Below are 18456 nucleotides of genomic sequence, written 5' to 3' on the forward strand. Positions count from 1 at the left end.
AGATAGGACTTAACTCTTTCTGAAGGAAAATTTCCTCTAAATACATTTTCCATATTACTTGCTGCTTTCTTAAGGTAAAGGTCCTGAGTATACTCAGCAGTGGCCACAGGACTGGAAAAGGTCAGTTTTCATTCCAGTCCCAAAGAAGGGCAATGCCAAACAATGTTCAAACTACTGCACAATTGCACTCATTTCACATGCTAGCAAATTAATGCTCAAAATCCTTAGAAAATTCCAGAAAAATACCTACTTCTGCTTCATTGACTACACTAAAGCCTTTGTGTCGATCACAACAAATTGTGGGAAATTCTTAAGGAGATGGGAATACCAGACCACCTTACCTGCCTCCTGAGAACTCTGTATGCAGGTGAAGAAGCAACAGTTAGAACTGGACATGGAACAATGGACTGGTTCAAAATTGGGAAAGAAGTACATTAAGGCTGTATATTGTCACCCTGCTTATTTAACGTCTGTGCAGAGTACATCATGAGAAACGCTGGATGAAGCACAAGCTGGAATCAAGATTGCCCGGAGAAATATCAGTAACCTCAGATATGCAGATGACACCACCCTTATGGCAGAAAGTGAAGAGGAATTAAAGAGCCTCTTGATGAAGGTAAAAGAGGAGAAAAAGCTGGCTTAAAACTCAACATTTAAAAAATTAAGATCATGGCATCCAGTCCCATCACTTCATGACAAATAAATGGGGAAACAATAGAAACAGTGACAGACTTTATTTTCTTGGGCTCCAGAATCACTGTAGATGGTGACTGCCATGAAATGAAAAGATGCTACTTGAAAGAAAAACAATGATAAATCTAGACAGCATATTAAAAAGCAGAGAAATTACTTTGCCTACAAAGATCCATATAGTGCTGTGGTTTTTCCAATAGTCATGTATGGATGTGAGCGGAACCATTAAGAAGGCTAAGTGCTGAAGAATTGATGCCTTTGAACTGTGGTGCTGGAGAAGACTCTTGAGATTCTCTTGGACTGCAAGGAGGTCAAACCAGTTAATCCTAAAGAAAATCAACTCGGAATATTCATTGGAAGGACAGATGCTGAAGCTGAAGCTTCAATACTTTGGCCACCTGATCCGAAGAGCCAACTCACTGGAAAAGACCCTGATGCTGGGAAAGATTGAAAACAAGAGGAGAAGGGGACAACAGAGGATGAGATGAGATGGTTGGATGGCATCACTGACTCAATGGACATGAGTTTGAACAAGCTTCAGGAGTTGGTGAAGGACAGGGAAGCCTGGTGTTCTGCAGTCCATGGGGTCGCAAAGTCAGACACAACTGAGCAACTGAACAACAAACAATAAAATAGTTTAGCTCCCATCTTGGTGGCTGTTAACTAAAATGTTGTCATATTTAGAGCATACTTTTTTCTGTTTTTCTGTAATTTATACATAGATGAATATAATCTAGGGCTAAAGGGTTTCTGATCTCAGTAGTATCTTCAAAAAATAATTTCTTGAAAGTCATGGAGTATCAGCCCTTATCTTAATTATTTGCCTCCTAATCATAACTTTCACAGGAAGCAGGTATAGTACAGTCTCCTAGAATATGCTTATTATGTGTGTTTAAGTGCAAAGACTGAAGCAGAGTTTTCCCCAAGTGATTGTCTCAACCTCAAGGAAAATTATCTTTTTTATGGCTGTTAGTGCTTTAGACTTCTAAGTAAAGAATGTCTTTTAAACACTATTTCCTGACAATGGCCAAAGCTCTGATTGTATCACTTTCCCTAAAAATCTCCCTAATAGTGATACCACAGTGCTTCTTAGCCTAGATTCATGCTAAAATCTGACCCAAAGTACTTTTTCATCCTTATTTCTTCTACTCTTTATCTACCCAGCACATCATCCAGATTGAACTTCTTGTCTTCTTTTATTCATTTATTTCTGGCTGTGCTGGGCCTTTGTTGCCGCACACAGGCTTTCTCTAGCTGCAGCGAGCAGGGGCTGCTCTTGGCTGTGGTGCTCAGGCTTCTCATTGCAGTGGCTTCTCTCGTTGCAGATCATGAGCTCTAAAGCTCAGTATTGCGGCACACAGACTAGTTGCTTTGCAGCATATGGAATCTTCCCTGACCAGGGATTGAACCCATGTCCCCTGCATTGGCAGGCACATCCTTAACCACAGGACCACCAGGGATGTCCCTACTTGCCGCCTTTGTTTATGCTTTGAACCACCCATTTCCATGCCTGCGATCATGCTTTACCTTCTGTCAATAATGTACTTCCCCACCACCTCACTGTAAAAAGTTAGCTTAGGCAGGTCTATAAGGAGTCCAAGCCTAAGGCCCCTTTAAGGAGCAGGTCAACATTCTTTTTTGCATTCTTTTAACATAGACAAGTAGGCCTTGTAGGCAGCAGTATCTCTTGTTCAAGGACATGCCTTTTTTTGAGCTTTGGATGTATGTTGTGGGAGAAGGTCTGGGTAAAAACTTCCACAGCCCTGAGCTCTGGGTTAACCTGTTCCTTCTGGCTAATCTCGTGCTGATGTCATCCCAGGGTGTATGTTATGGGAAAGGGTCTGGGCTAAATTCTCACAGCCTTGGAGTGTTTTTTATCTGTTCTCAGCAGCTAGGTGAGCAGTGTATAAGGCCCCACTTAAATGAGTGAGGCGGGTACTCTCTGCCCTCTTCTGATGTCTTTGTCAGAAGCTTTTTCTGTCACTTTCACTTTAGATAAAATCTACACAAAGCTCCAAGTGACTGAGACTGTCTTTGGTCCCGGAGTTAAAGCTTCTCCTTCGGAGATGACAAATCTGGCAGTATTGTTCACCACTAAGCTATCAACTGCCACCTCTAACCTGTTCTTCAGGACCCAGCTCACATCTCAACTTCCCCCCACAAAACCCTTCTCCATAGATCCATGTCTTATCTGGTCATTTACAAATAATGTCTCCCTTCTCTTAAATTATAGGGTAATTGTCCTTAAGACTTAATTCCTTGAGAAGAATTTGTCCCTTTCAGGACCTCAAGCTCTGAGTGGAAAATAGTAACATAAAGTCTATAGCTCCCTACCCAGCTGTCGCTTTTGGTTCTTTCACTGTTGACTCTGGATCACTTCCTGCCCCATTGTTCATTGTCTCTTTGCCACCCATTTCTCAATTTCTTGTGAAATGACTGAACTTGTACATTTGGCACCAGTCAGAGCTGTCTGTGCTTTCCATGAAGCTTGCTACAACAATATAACAAGCTACAACGAGTTTGCTACAAAAGCTGCGTGTATTATATTTATATGTTAGACTATATTTTTCGGGTTTCCCAGGTGGCACTAGTGGTAAAGAACACAGCTGGGTTCGGTCCCTGGGTAGGGAAGATCCCCTGGAGGAGGTCATGACAACACCCCCAAGTGTCCTTGCCCAGAGAATGCCATGGACAGAGGAGACAGGCGGGCCACGGTCCATAGGGTCGCAAAGAGTTGGACGTGACTGAAGTGACTTAGCACGCACACAGACTATATTTGTTTGCTCCTGGTATTCAGAAGTTGTTGCTTTATAGCCAATTAGTAGTTGTACTTAGTCTTTCCTTTTTTTCTTTTCTAGAAGAGAATTGAAAAAAATAGGTGCTTCTAGATAAGGAGGCATTGTAGGATATTACTGGGGCTTCTGAAGTGCTAATGTTTAGGTAGTGTTTTACATATAATTCATATGCTTTAATTATATATATATATATATTTTTCTCTTCAGAGAAGAATATTTATGACAAAGCAATTAATCTTCACTGAAGATGTATTTTCTTGTGAAAAAAACATATAACTTCTAGAGCAGATGTTTAAACCCAGCATTCGTGAATTCATAGGAAGTACAGGGTTGAACTTCAGGAAGTACACAAAACCTCTGAAGTGAGGTGCAGAGTGTTGTATTAATGTGAATATCTGTTTTTTCCCTTAACTTTAAGCAGATTTTCATAGGACTCTGTGATCCCCAAATAGGTTGAGAGAAACTGCCTGTTAATGAAATCGGAATTACAATTCTAAGAACATTTTATGTACTTAGGTCAATAAAAGTAACACGATTTTAAAAGGAAAATGTTTACATGTAGCTACTAAAATTCAAATTCAAATGCTCTGTCCCTATAAGATCAAGGGTTCTAACAGATCTTTTCCCTAGGGAATATCTGAAGCACAAAGAGAAAGAAAAACAGGAGGTGATTAAGAACTTGAAGAATGTCAGCGGTGGCAACCTGTGTCGTGTGTTAAAGCACACCATCCCGTTCGGAGTTGCTTATCACCACAGTGGCTTAACCAGCAATGAAAGGAAGCTCTTGGAGGAGGCCTACTCCACAGGGGTCCTCTGCCTCTTCACCTGCACATCCACCCTCGCGGCAGGCGTTAACCTGCCGGCGAGAAGGTAAGACACAGCCATTGTTGGCCGGCTCCAAACTTTTCAGTTCCCAGCTTGCCAACAGGTTTTTTTTTTTTTTTTTAATTGTTTTATTCTTTTTCAGTAATGAATGCGAATTTATCAAATGTTTTCTTCAGCATTTGCTGAGTTGATTGTTTGGTTAATTTCCTTTAATAGCTTAACGAAAAATGGCATTAGTAGATCTCTCTCTCTTTTTTTAAGTTTATATTTGGCTGTGTCTGATCTTAGCTGCCCCTCATGGCCTCTTTGTTGCAGCACATGGGCCTCTGTCTAGTTGTGAGCAGGTTCAGTTGCCCCACCGCAGGAGGGATCTTAGTTCTCCAGCCAGGGATCAAACCTGTGTCCCCTGTGTTGGAAGACAGATTCTTAACCACTGGACCACCAGGGAAGTCCCTTAGTAGATCTCTTGCTAGTATTATTCCTTCTTTCTTTAGTCCTCTCCCTATCTGGTTTTGATATTAGGATTTGTTATTCTAGTTATGTAGAAACAGTTGGCAAGCTTTCGACCATTCTTTTTTTTTTTTTATCTGAAAGAGTTTATTTAACATAGAGATTTCCTTGACACCTTAGAGAACTCATCTATGAAGACTTTTGAGTCTATTAATAGTATCTTTTTTTTTTTTTTCAGCGTTTACCTTTTCAATTATTACCAAAGCTGTGGGCCTGTGCAGTTGATTTCCACTCTTAGTTATTGATGACACTAAAATTTGTGACTATTTTTCCCAAATAAATGGTCAATTTTTATAAATCATCCAAGAGCTTTAAACTATATATTTTATGTTGGGTATGCACTTTTATGTATCTCAATGAGATCGCAGTTATTAGTCATGTCATCAGCTCCTCTGTTTTCCCTGTGATTCTTTGATCTGTCAGTTCCAGAGACGTATGTTAGTTTCCCACTGTAATTATGGAATTACCAACTTCTCCTCTTTACATTTTTACAATTTTTTGCTTTGTGTTTCACAACTATTTAGGTATATAATAGTTTACTCCAAATATCTTGTGGCTGAATTACACCTTTTGACAATAGAATAAGTCCTTGTTTTCCTCAGAGTGACTTTATTTTGAACATTAGAACTATATATGTATTTTTTTTGCCAACTATATCTTTTTCGATTCTTTTGTTTTCAAACTCTGTCACTTAGTAAGTTTTCCATTTTTTCAGACAATTGTTGAAATTAAAAAGGAAGTTATATATTTTATTTCTCTTGTTAGCAATGGTTACTCTTAAAATTTTAACAGTGGTAATCAAATGTGTTTTTCTATTATTTTAGAATTGATAACTGTATCCTCTGCTCAACATTACAAGAGTCTTAGCATTTGTATATTTTTCTACACTGTCTCATGTATTGTTGCAGTTTCCTAAAATGTTACGTCTAGATTTTTAATTTTCTCTCATTTTTAAAAAAATTTTATTTACCTTTAATTGAAGGATAATTGCTTTACAGTGTTGTGTTGGTTTCTACCAAACATCAACTTCTCTCATCTTATAATCAATAATTATTTAAACTTACCAATATATCATACTTGTGGGTTTTTTTGTTTTTTGTTCTGTTTTGCCTACCACTGCCCATTGTATCGAACATCTTCCTTCTGTGATCCATTTTTTATTTTGCCATCCTTGGGTAATTATTTTTAAATGATGCATTGGAAATAAAAATTTTTGAACCTTTGCATAGTTGAAGCTATTTAGTTTAGCCTCACACTTGAACACCTCGCAGCGAACAGAATTCTAGGTTCAGTGTTTTCCCTTAGGAGCCTTTGTAGCATTCTTCTAGTGGTGGACATTTTTGTTCTTACATAAGCTTGCTGTTTTTCCCTCTCCAGAAGCTTGTAGGCTTTTCTCTCTCTCTTTTTTTTTTTCCCCATTTATTTTTATTAGTTGGAGGCTAATTACTTTACAATACTGTAGTGGTTTTTGCCATACATTATGAATCAGCCATGGATTTACATGTGTTCCCCATCCCAATCCCCCCTCCCACCTTCCTCTCCACTCGATCCCTCTGGGTCTTCCCAGTGCACCAGCCCTGTAGGCTTTTCTCTTTAACCTCAACATTTTATAAGGTGTGTGCTCAGTTGCATCCGGTTCTTCAGAACCACATGGACTGTAGCCCACCAGACTCTTCTGTCCTTGGGATTTCCCAGGCAAGGATACCACAGTGGATTGTCATTTCCTATTCCAGGGGATCTTCCTGACTCAGGGATTAACCCACATTTCTTGTGTCTCCTGCCTTGGCAGGCAGATTCTTTACCACTGGACCACCAAAGAAGTCTCTAGCTACTTCTGATTTATACTGCATAGCCCTTGGGTACATTCTTTCAGTCTAAAGTTTTATGCTTTTCTTCATCTTAATTATTTTCAGTTATTTCTTGTATTATCTTTCCTTCCATTTTCTCTCTTTCTCTGCTTTTATAACTTCAGTTAGACAATTAAATAGGTCTTTCATTTCTCATAACTTTTCTTACACGTTTTTCAGTCTATATGAGTTATGTAACTCCTTTACTTTCTACATTACAATATCAGCTTTTAATTATACCCCAACTAACAACAAAGCTAGTGGATGTGATGGAATTCCAGTTGAGCTATTTCAAATCCTCAAAGATGATGCTGTGAAAGTGCTGCACTTAATATGCCAGCATATTTGGAAAACTCAGCAGCGGCCACAGGACTGGAAAAGGTCAGTTTTCATTCCAGTCCCTAAGAAAGGCAATCCCAAAGATTGCTCAAACTACTGCACAATTGCACTCATCTCACATGCTAGTAAAGTAATGCTTAAAATTCTCCAAGCCAGGCTTCAGCAATACATGAACCGAGAACTTCCAGATGTTCCAGCTGGTTTTAGAAAAGGCAGAGGAACCAGAGATCAAATTGCCAATATCCGCTGGATCATCGAAAAAGCAAGAGAGTTCCAGAAAAACATCTATTTCTGCTTTATTGACTACGCCAAAGCCTTCGACTGTGTGAATCACAATAAACTGTGGAGAATTCTGAAGGAGATGGGAATACCAGACCCCCTGACCTGCCTCTTGAGAAACCTGTATACAGGTCAGGAAGCAACAGTTAGAACTGGATATGGAACAACAGACTGGTTCCAAATAGGAAAAGGAGTACGTCAAGGCTGTATATTGTCACCCTGCTTATTTAACTTATATGCAGAGTACATCATGAGAAACGCTGGGCTGGAAGAAGCACAAGCTGCAATCAAGATTGCCGGGAGAAATATCAATAACCTCAGATATGCAGATGACACCACCCTTATGGCAGAGAGTGAAGAGGAACTGAAAAGCCTCTTGATGAAAGTGAAAGAGGAGAGTGAAAAAGTTGATTTAAAGCTCAACATTCAGAAAACTGAGATCATGGCATCTGGTCCCATCACCTCATGGGAAATAGATGGGGAGACAGTGGAAACAGTGTCAGACTTTATTTTTTTGGGCTCCAAAATCACCACGGATGGTGACTGCAGCCATGAAATCAAAAGACACTTACTCCTTAGAAGGAAAGTTATGACCAACCTAGATAGCATAGTAAAAAGCAGAGACATTACTTTGCCAACAAAGGTCTGTCTGGTCAAGGCTATGGTTTTTCCAGTGGTCATGTATGGATGTGAGAGTTGGACTGTGAAGAAAGCTGAGCACCGAAAAATTGATGCTTTTGAACTGTGGTGTTGGAGAAGACTCTTGAGAGTCCCTTGGACTGCAAGGAGATCCAACCAGTCCATCCTAAAGGAGATCAGTCCTGGGTGTTCATTGGAAGGACTGATGTTGAAGCTGAAACTCCAATACTTTGGCCACCTGATGCGAAGAGTTGACTCATTGGAAAAGACCCTGATGCTGGGAGGGATTGGGGGCAGGAGGAGAAGGGGACGACAGAGGATGAGATGGCTGGATGTCATCATCGACTTGATGGGCATGAGTTTGAGTCAACTCCAGGAGTTGGTGATGGACAGGGAGGCCTGGCGTGCTGCGATTCATGGGGTTGCAAAGAGTCGGACATGACTGAGTGACTGAACTGAACTGAACTATATTCATTCATTATTCAGTTCTTCAGTTGAATTGTTTAAATGAATTCATTTTTTATTTCTAAGAACTCTCTTCTTTTATTATTCTTTCTTTATAGTACTCTGTTCTTCTACTATAAATACAGTACCCTCCAGAATTTTCTGTGTATACTAATTCAATTTTTTAAAGTTCTTTTTTGTTCCCTGTATTATCTGTCTCTGTCAGATGTATATTCTGTATGTTCTCATTGTTTTCTTCTATGTTGTGTTTTCTTCATGTATTCGATAATCTTGTCTGTCCATTGAGATTTATAAATAAAGTACTTGGTTGAATAGTTTAGGTAAATAGCACAGGTTTTCTCTCATTTTTGACCAGGAAGGCTGGCTATAGACTTCTGTATACATAAATAGAATTGAAATCACCATGTTGTAAGTCAAAAACAGTTGAAATCTGCAATTTTATGTAGTTGACAATACAAATTCATAAATAAATATACATATGTTAGTGGCCTGTGGTCAGATTTTTCATTTATGGAGTATCAAATCAAAAACCTTTGAGATTATTGCTATAGTGGATTGATCATAAGCTTTGCAGCTAAGCAGACTTAAGCTCAAATTATGGTTCTGTTAATTACTAATCTTGTTGGTTTTGATAAGCTACTTATCTGTGCCTCAGTCAACCACTTTGTAAAGGAAAATTAAAGTACATAAGAATATTATCACCACAAGTTTTGTAAGATTACAGATAATATACATAAAGAACCTAGAATATCATAACATAGATTACTGGTAAATAGTAGTTATGTATTATTTTGAGTTAATATGTCACTAAATTGAATATCATATAAAAATAATGAAACAAAGAGTTTAAAAATAGATGCTAATGGTATAGATCTAATATCACTTTTAATTAATTTTATCAATTCCATAGAGTTATATTAAGAGCCCCCTATGTTGCTAAGGAATTTTTAAAGAAGAATCAGTATAAACAGATGATTGGCAGAGCTGGCCGTGCTGGAATAGATTCTGTCGGGGAGAGCATCCTTATATTGCAAGAAAAAGATAAGCAACAGGTAATAATCTGGTTGTTGGTTGGTTGTTTTGTTGACTTTTCTCAATCTTTAATTTTGCCCATTGATACCATCTTTTAAAAATTAATTATTAATATTCCTTTGAATAATGTTTCCTTTTCCTCTGTGATTAAGCATTAGAAAGAGTAGCTTGAATAGTTCTCTATTTCAATGAAAAGCATTTTCCCTGTCTTCTTCCATTTTCATGTGGATACCTGCTAAATTCTTGTTTTTTTGTCTCTGTTTTTTCTCTCTCCTAGCCTCCACAAGATCTATGCAAATTATAAAATTTTATATGAAGCACAATTTATTTTTTATAATTTGAAACATAGTATTGCTTTAACTCTTGTAGGTATTGGAGTTAATAAGCAGACCACTGGAAAACTGCTATAGCCATCTTGTTCAGGAATTCACCAAGGGAATCCAAGCTTTGTTTCTTTCTTTGATTGGTTTGAAGGTATTTTTTATTATTATTTTTATATCTTATTGCTATTATTTGAGACAGTGGCAGTTGAAAAGTTTTGAAAACTGTAAAGAAAGTTGAAAAAAATGTTCACATCTATATAATGTGAAAAAAAGCAGTCTGTGACATGATAAATCTGAATCTGGATTTATATGTGCATTTTTAATCCTTTGAATTGTATGGAACAAATAATAACTGGGCATCCATTACAAGTAAGAGACTTTGGTGGATACTGTGGGGGATAAAGGAGCCTTAGAAGCATGGGTCCTGATGTCAGATAATCCAGCATCTCTGCCTTGGTAAGAAAAGATCCCCTGTAAGTCCTCTGAGCATAATAACCATTTGTGAAGTCAGTATAGCCTTTATCAGGCAGAAAATTAAAAAAAAAAAAAGAAGTTGGGTGGGGCACAATGGGAAAACACTCTTTTCCCTAGGATTAGAAATTGACTCTCTTTTTTCAGGTTATTCTTGAGTAAAACCTCTTTTTCAGGCTTATTCTCTTGTGCCCAAGGCCCCTCAGTCCCAGACTGGTAAAGCCAGGGTTTGAATTCAGCTTTATCTAACTAAAATCCAGGACTCTTAATCTATCATATAGCTTACCTTTATTATCCAAAATTGGTGTAAGTGAAAGTTCGAAAGGTAATTGATAAGTAAAAGATATCATGAGACCGTTTTGGTTGCCTTGTAGATGAATGGTGTAATATTTTATCCCCTGGCATTGTTAACAGCGAAAGGCTACAGAAAAGAAGAGGAGTTAGTCCTCAGTATTGAAGGAGGTAGAGGTTTTAGATAAACAGAGGGAAGGAATAAGCCATTCCGGGTACTTAAATTGAAAGATGAGAAACCTTAAGATGATGTGGAATAACAGTCAAAAGACTAGATATTGTAGCTATAGAGAAGGGCTGAAGATAACCTAAGAGTAGAAGGTTGGGTGGGAAGTTGGGCCAGACTGTGTGCCTTGGTTGGAGAGGATGGGAGAGAGTGCTTAAATACTAGACTGAAGAGTTGTAACATAGTCACGTGTCCGTGGAGCACGCGTCCAGGTGTTCTGTGCTGGTTTAGAGCAAGGGCTCTTGGTCACACACACCTGTGTCCCAGTCACGGCTCCGTCTCTTGTTACCCTGTGTAAATTGCTCTCACCGAAAACTATGAGACGCTGCTGAGAGGAGTTAAAGAAGACCTAAATAAACGGAGAGAGATACCATGTTCATCAATTGGAATGCTCACTTTTGTTCAGATGTTACTTCTTCCCACATTGGTCTATAAATTCTGTGCAACCCCAATCAAAATCTCAACAGGTTTTGTTCTTTTTTTTCTTTTTTTTTTTTTTAGAAATTAAAGATCAATACTGAAATTTATTTGGAAATGCCTTAGGGTAGGCAAAGATTTCTTATAAGGAAAACTAAAAACATAAATCATGAAAGAAAAAAATCAATAGACCTTATATTTTTATAATTCTCTTCTAAAGATGCTACTTAAGCAGTGAAAAGGTGGGAAGAAAATATACATCTGACAAGTAGGAGTATGTCATGAGTTAGGACTCCATGCAAGACAATGGAATTGAGGCTTCACTTGAAACCAGTGCACTCAGGTACAGGAATCCTGGGGGAACCGACTTGGTCACAGGGGTGTGCTTTTATGGGCCTGTAATGCCAGATCCATAGGGCTCAACAGTGTCAGTTAAATTCTGTGTTAACAACTGAAGTACAGCAGCAAGAAGACCAGGCTGAGTCAGCTCAGGAGATTAGCTGGTGGGCAACTGCTGTTCCAAACCTGCCCTTAGAGGCTCCGGGGCTCCATGCTGAGAACCCCATCAGAGTTCTTCCTGCACGTTGGGGTAGGCTTCATCACCGGGCCCTAGTTGTGGAAGGAGGCTGGAATTACAGACGCGGTGGAGACGCAGAAAACTCTTTGGAGTTAGAATTGAAGGAGAAGTCAAGTCCTCCGGACAGAAACAACCAGTGGGATAGGGGTGAGAGGCTTCGAGAAGGGCAGTGTGAGGTCAAGAGCAGGAGGCGGAGGCAGGCATCCTTGGGGACACCAGGTTTTGGGTGGAAGAGATGGAAACTCCAGGAATTAGAACATAACACTTGCTGCGCCCTGGGACGCAGGGAGCCTCCAGTGATCATTTCTCACGACTATGTTTCAGACACCCTGCTAGACACTTGATATGTTTTATCTCTGATCTTTGTATACCTTTGAATGAAATAATATAGTTCTGCTTTCACAAGAAAAAGAATCCAAGGCAAAAAGAGATCACATAGGCTGCTTGCACTCTCTTTTCCAGGTGCTGAGGTCCTGCCTAGATCCCTATGATGGTCGCCCAGCTGGTCTCCCGGCATCAGCTCTGCCCTGCCTTCCCACACCCCCTCCATATTATTCTTCAATAGATCAGTCTTCCCCACGTATAAATCCCTTTCTGCCTAAAATTTGTTAATGGTTGTTTCCCACTGCTGTTAGGATTGAGTCCAGATCCCTAATCACTGTCTTGTTTAGTCTCTGAATCATGTCTGACTCGTTTGCAACCCCATGAACTGTAGCCCACCAGGCTCCTCTATCCATGGAATTCTCCAGGCAAAAATAATGGAGTGGGTTGCCATTTCCTTTTCCAGGGGACCTTCCCGACGCAGGGATCGGATCTGCGTCTCCTGCATCGGCAGGCAGATTCTTTACTGCCAGGCCACCTGGGAAGCCCTTATGAAGCCTGGCGTGCTGCGTCCATGAGGTCGCAGAGAGTCAGACATGACTGAGCGACTGAACAGCAGCGCTGTGTAGGTTTGGCGTCTGCCTCTCTCTGCGTCCTACCGTCTCTCAGCACGCTCTCACACTCTGCGCTCCAGACACACTGTCCTTCTCTTTTCATTTCATGTCCTATGCCCTTCCTGCCGCAGTGGTCTGCAAGCCTGGGACTCATTCGTCTCAGCTCTCCGCCTCGTTTCAGCCTCACCCACCCCTACTCCACCATCGGACTTGCACTTCACCACACTTCCTGGGGAAGCCTTCCCTTCCCACTGAGTGCAGTCAGTGTCTTGGATGCTCTTTACAGAAACACACTTCTTTCCTTAGTAGCACCCGTCAGTTTGTAGTTGTATTCTTGTTAGTGACTTTCTTTAGCTGATAACTTTACCCCCCAGGAATGAAGCCCTGGGACAGGTCCACGTTTATTCTCCTGTATCACCAAATCCCAGTGACTAGCATAGTGCCTGGCGTGTGGTTGCTGCTCAGTAAATACTTGAATTATGGTCTGGCTTTGGAGTTGGTCATGGCTAAACTTGCAGGTTGGGGCAACAGTGGAGAACCCAGCTTTGAGAAGCCAGAGATAGAAGCTATCCCAGTGGGTTAAAATCAATTATAGAGGGATACAAGGGTAATGTGATGGTAGCTAGAAGGATCAAGTAGAGGGGTTGGTTGGTTGGTTGGTTGGTTTACCCCTAGTGTTAACGGTACTCAGTTAAAAAACAATATAGAAGCTAAGTATGTTGATAATCTATAAACTGAGTATCAGTTCTTGAATATCTTAAAAGTGCAGTTTTGGCCTGAATGAATATTATATTAAGGATGGACTTTTATTAAAAGGAGAAAAAGCATTAGGAAATGTCCCTGCTCCATAATATTTTTTGTTATCCTTTATATTGGTTTACTGTGAATTTACTACTTAAGTTTTCCCAGTAAAATATCATTGGAATTGAAACAGAGAGAAATATGCTTATTGATCAACTGTATTTTAGTATAACGTGCTGATTTCATTGAAATTGGCTAATGTAAGTTACGCATAGTCAGAGTCAGCTCTACGTCTGAATACCACCATTGTATTATAAGTTTTAAACAGTGAGTTGGGGGGAGAAAAAAAAGGCAGCAAAAGAACAAGGAAAGGAGATGGGGATGCGAGAGACAAAAAGAGGTAGAAAACTGCTGTTTATTTTCAGGTAAAATGTCAGGGAGAGTATTGCCAGATCCTGCTTTAGTGGAGACTTTCAGTTGTGTTTTCCATATGTGTTTTTTTAAGTACAATTTTTAGAGCTAAAGAATATTTTCACATGTGGCTGGAGGGGGGTGGAGGGAGGATTTCTGAAGGAGGCTGAGTGGGAGTTAGTGATAACTGGTGGGGAGTGAGCAGAGGACACAGCTTTGGAGATACTGTGAAAAATTACTCAAAAACCTAAGGAGTTTTTGAATTAGAAATGTGTAGATGTCTTCATTAAGAGTATAAATATGGTAAATATATTCTCCCTTCAATTGTTTTTTCTTGTCATTTAAAAATATTATTATAAAAGTACATTTATGCAACTATGTAGATTTTATAATGATATTTTATTTGAATAGCTTTGAGGTATGGAAATGAGTCCTCATGTTGATGAATTATTCATTCAAAATGATGCCTTGAATTAGAAAAGCTGCTCTAATGGTATCCTGAATTATTTCAGATTGCAACAAATCTGGATGACATATATCGTTTTATGAGTGGTACGTTTTTTGGTGTTCAGCAAAAGGTTTTGTTGAAAGAAAAAAGTCTCTGGGAAATAACTATGGAATCACTTAGATACTTGACAGAAAAAGGACTTCTACAAAAAGATACTATTTATGGCTCTGAAGAAGAGTTCCAAAATAATTTTCATATCACAAAGTTGGGACGAGCTTCTTTTAAGGGTAAGAGCTTACCTGAATCTGACTGTGAATCTGAGGAAATGCATTGGAAAAAATAGAAATTTTCTGTAACTCTAAATTAGATTTGTAATTTCATATTAATAATAATAATCTTATCTTACAAACTGTTAAACTACTTCAATTTTTAAAAGTTGAAAAATGTTTTGAATTGCAAGTAATTTAGAATACTGTAAAAATACATGAAGAAAAAGATGGTCCCCCCTCCTTTATGCTCACCTCCCCCAGTAATCATACAAATCTTAGTATCCTACCAAGAGTAGCAATTTGGTATGTATCTTTCCAGACATTTTCTGAAAATTTCATAACAAATTGGTATATATACTCTTCCAAATATTTTGTGTATGTATATTTATGTTTGTATTACATGTATGTATGCATATATATATGTTCACATATATGTATACATAGCACACACACATGCACACACATACATATTGCATAGTCTAAGTGTTTGGAGGCAGCTTGCTTTTCTCACTTAAAAAGTATCATGAAAAAATGAAAAAAAAATAATCATGAGCATCTTCCCACATCAATCCCTTTAAATCTACCTCATTTTTGTTTTAGTATGATAGTCATCCATACTATGGATACTGTAATGTATTTAACCATTCCCCTTTTGATGGACATTTACACTGTTTCTGGTTTTTCTATGTTATAAACAAGGGTATCTGTGTTCATGTATTTTTGGATATGTGTGGAAATGTTTCTCTAGGTTAGATTCCCAAGAATAAATTAATTAGGTCAGAAGGTATGTACTTATTAAATGTTGATGGATACTATAATATCAAAATGACCTAAGTTTTGTGCTAAGTTACATAGTAAAAAATTGTAAAGAATTTTTTTTTTTTAATTTATTTGGGGGCAAGGGATCTTTAGTTGTGGCACTTGAACTCCTATTTGTGGCAGGTTGAGATCTAGTTCCCTGACCAGGGATAGAACCTGGGCCCCCTGTGCTGGGAGTGTGGCGACTTAGCCACTGAACCACCAGGGAAGTCCCTCAAGACTTTTACTTTGTTTAGGTAAACCAGACTTTCTTTAAAATCACCTCTTTCCTCCTTTGGTGATTATGAAAAATGAACTCTTTGTGTCTTTCTTTTAGGAACAATAGATTTGGCTTATTGTGACATTCTTTACAGAGACTTGAAGAAAGGTCTTGAGGGACTTATGCTCGAAAGCCTTCTTCATCTAATCTACTTAACAACTCCCTATGATATGGCTTCTCAGTGTGACCCTGATTGGATGATATACTTCAGGCAGGTGAGAAGATAAGATTTTGCAATACAGGCTAAAATAATCACAATATGATTTTTATCGTGTGATTATTCATTTTTTTTGCTATTAAAGTATATTTGAAATTGGGCCTTTCGACAGATGAAAGGCCCAATTTCAAGTATATTTTCATAGCCAGAGAAAAGACTGAAGAAAGGTGCAGAAGAGAAAAAAGGACCATGCCTGGTCCCCATCCCCTCAAGGTGGTTACTCTTGGGATGTGGTGCCCACTCCATTTTCTAATGCCTGTAATGTAAAGAAAACCATTGCTGATGGTTGAGAGTTTAATTACATGAAAGCTCTATCAGAGTCATACACAGTGTCACGTCCTGTCACACCAAACCCAGTGATGTTGATACCTGAGAAGGAATAATCCTCTTTATCGCCATTGGCAAGGCGGAACTGGCTGTACCTGTTACAAAACCAAGTGGTATAGCACAGTCTACTATGATTTTACTGTGAATGGGCAGTGGCAGTATGCGGGTCTTCCCAGGTGGCACAGTGGTAAAGAATCTACCTGCCAATGCAGGAGACCCAGGTTTGATCCCTGGGTTGGAAAGATCCCCTGGAGCAGGAAATGGCAACCCACTCCAGTATCCTTGCTTGGAGAATCCCATGGACAGAGGAGCCTGGCAGGTTACAGTCCATGAGTTGGTCATGACTGAGCACATGCACACAAACACATGTATATAAACAATGCAATTACTTCCAAAAGCTTTCTCTCCTCTCTCTCCCCAACAGGCATCTCCCGTATGAAACATAAACACAGTCCATGAAAATCAGACCATGGTTACAGTATTTGCGGCCATGTCTTTAAGTTCATTCTACTAAAGTCTGTTATATTTTAATAATACATTAAAAATATTGTAAAGCTTATAAGTAAATATTGCAAGCTTGTAAGTAAATACTTGTGTTATTTGTATTACTTGTAATACAGTATTTGCAATACTTATAAGTAAAATTTGTGTTATTTTTTCATAGCTTTTATAATAATGAAAATGTGATATGACTACTAGATTTGGTTAATGGCAGACTTTTTAAAGTTACAATTTAATTTCTCTCTATATTCTTTTTCTGTGTAGTTTAACCAACTCAGTCCAGCAGAACAAAATGTCGCTGCTCTGGTTGGAGTCTCTGAGAACTTTATTGGGAAGAAAGCATCAGGTCAGGCTATTAGGAAGGTACGTACCATAGTCTTTTTTTTTTCTTTCCTAAATAGCTAAGTTCATGTAACAAAATTAATGCTGTCATCTCATCTCCTTTGTTGATTTGGTTGTTTTGGTTCACTTTTTTCATCTTTAATATAATTCCCACTTTACTATTCAAAACATCTGCAGACCAGAAATTTAGGTATTTTTTAAAAAAATAATGTTATTTCTGGGTGGTTGTGATGGCCCTTTTTTGTGTACCTTTGTATTTCTAAAATAGTCATGCACATGTAAGGCTCTTAGCATAGGAAAAGGTAAACCTTATTAACCTATTTTTCTTAGGCTATTTATTATGGTTTAAATTATAACAATTGTAAGATATTTTCACAATGTTATAGAAAAGAATCCTGAAATAAGTTCAGTTCACAGGAGAAAAGTTTTCTAGAAACTTTTTCTTAAGAATCCACTTGGCATTAGGAGTTCTAACATAAGATGAGTTTTTGGATTTTTGTTTTTGTTGGTGCTTTTCGTTGTCCCAAAGAACTACCAATGTACTTGAAGTACATAAAGCATTTTAGAAGGTTGAAGCAGAGAAGACAAGTACTCTTGTGTGATATCTTATATTTTTGCCTTTTAAAGTTAAGTCAACAAACAAGAATCAAGTGCTGAATGCGCCACTAACTGTACGAGAAGTGAAAATAATTCTCTGGCAAACATACATTCATTTCCTTAATTAACATAATTTTCTACCTCATAATAATTATGGTTTTTTTTTTCAATTTTCATTTTCTTTGGTAATCTAATCTTCATTGAAGCCTAATGATCTTACCTACCATTTCCCTGTATATCTCTTAAATTTATACTAGATATTAGTTTCATTTTGAAAAATGGAATATGTTTTACTTACATTTGAATTGAATGGTGTAGCTGTCCCCTGTATTGAGCTATCATAAAAGTATAAATGCATGGTACGTCAGTATTCCTGTTGTCAGTATTTAGATTGGGTCTTTTACCTCAGAAGTGACTATTGTTTAGACCTTCAGAATGTTGAATAAAAATATTTCTTAAACCTTTTGTTTCAAACTCTAAAATATATTTTTAAAAAATATTAATTTGGAGCTCATTACCAAGTAATAAATGTTTATAAAATCATGTTACAATAATACATCTGTTGAAACTTGAATCAGAATTTATTTTTGTTACATTTTATAAAAGTCAATAAATGTTTGTTCAATTTATAATTATTTAAAATAGTATGAGCATGACTTTATCTTAATTACAAATGAACGCGTTACTAGTTTAATACTTTAGAAGTATCTTTTTAAAAAGATTTCTAGAGAACATATTTGCTTAAAATCTACTTGATTTCTCCACATTGAAACGGACCTTTTCTTTAAACATTTCTTGTAAAAGATCTTTAAATTGGCATAAAGTGACTTATCTCGCCATGTAATATAATCATGTCATTTT

At 38.0% G+C, this 18456-nt stretch overlaps 1 protein-coding gene across 7 annotated transcripts in view; it reads left to right on the forward strand.

Moving 5' to 3' along the window:
* The window catches only part of HELQ (helicase, POLQ like), a 41615-nt gene that overhangs the window by 14747 nt on the left and 8412 nt on the right, over window positions 1-18456 (forward strand). For all 7 annotated transcript variants that reach the window (XM_043906294.1, XM_043906293.1, XM_043906296.1 and 4 more), the window contains 6 exons: window positions 4119-4358; window positions 9303-9444; window positions 9794-9898; window positions 14329-14551; window positions 15669-15826; window positions 16921-17019. In XM_043906294.1, the coding sequence (XP_043762229.1) occupies window positions 4119-4358; window positions 9303-9444; window positions 9794-9898; window positions 14329-14551; window positions 15669-15826; window positions 16921-17019 (967 nt within the window). The remainder of the gene's footprint in view (window positions 1-4118; window positions 4359-9302; window positions 9445-9793; window positions 9899-14328; window positions 14552-15668; window positions 15827-16920; window positions 17020-18456) is intronic.

This window comes from Cervus elaphus, chromosome 6, assembly GCF_910594005.1.
Source record: "Cervus elaphus chromosome 6, mCerEla1.1, whole genome shotgun sequence".
NCBI lineage: Eukaryota > Metazoa > Chordata > Mammalia > Artiodactyla > Cervidae > Cervus > Cervus elaphus.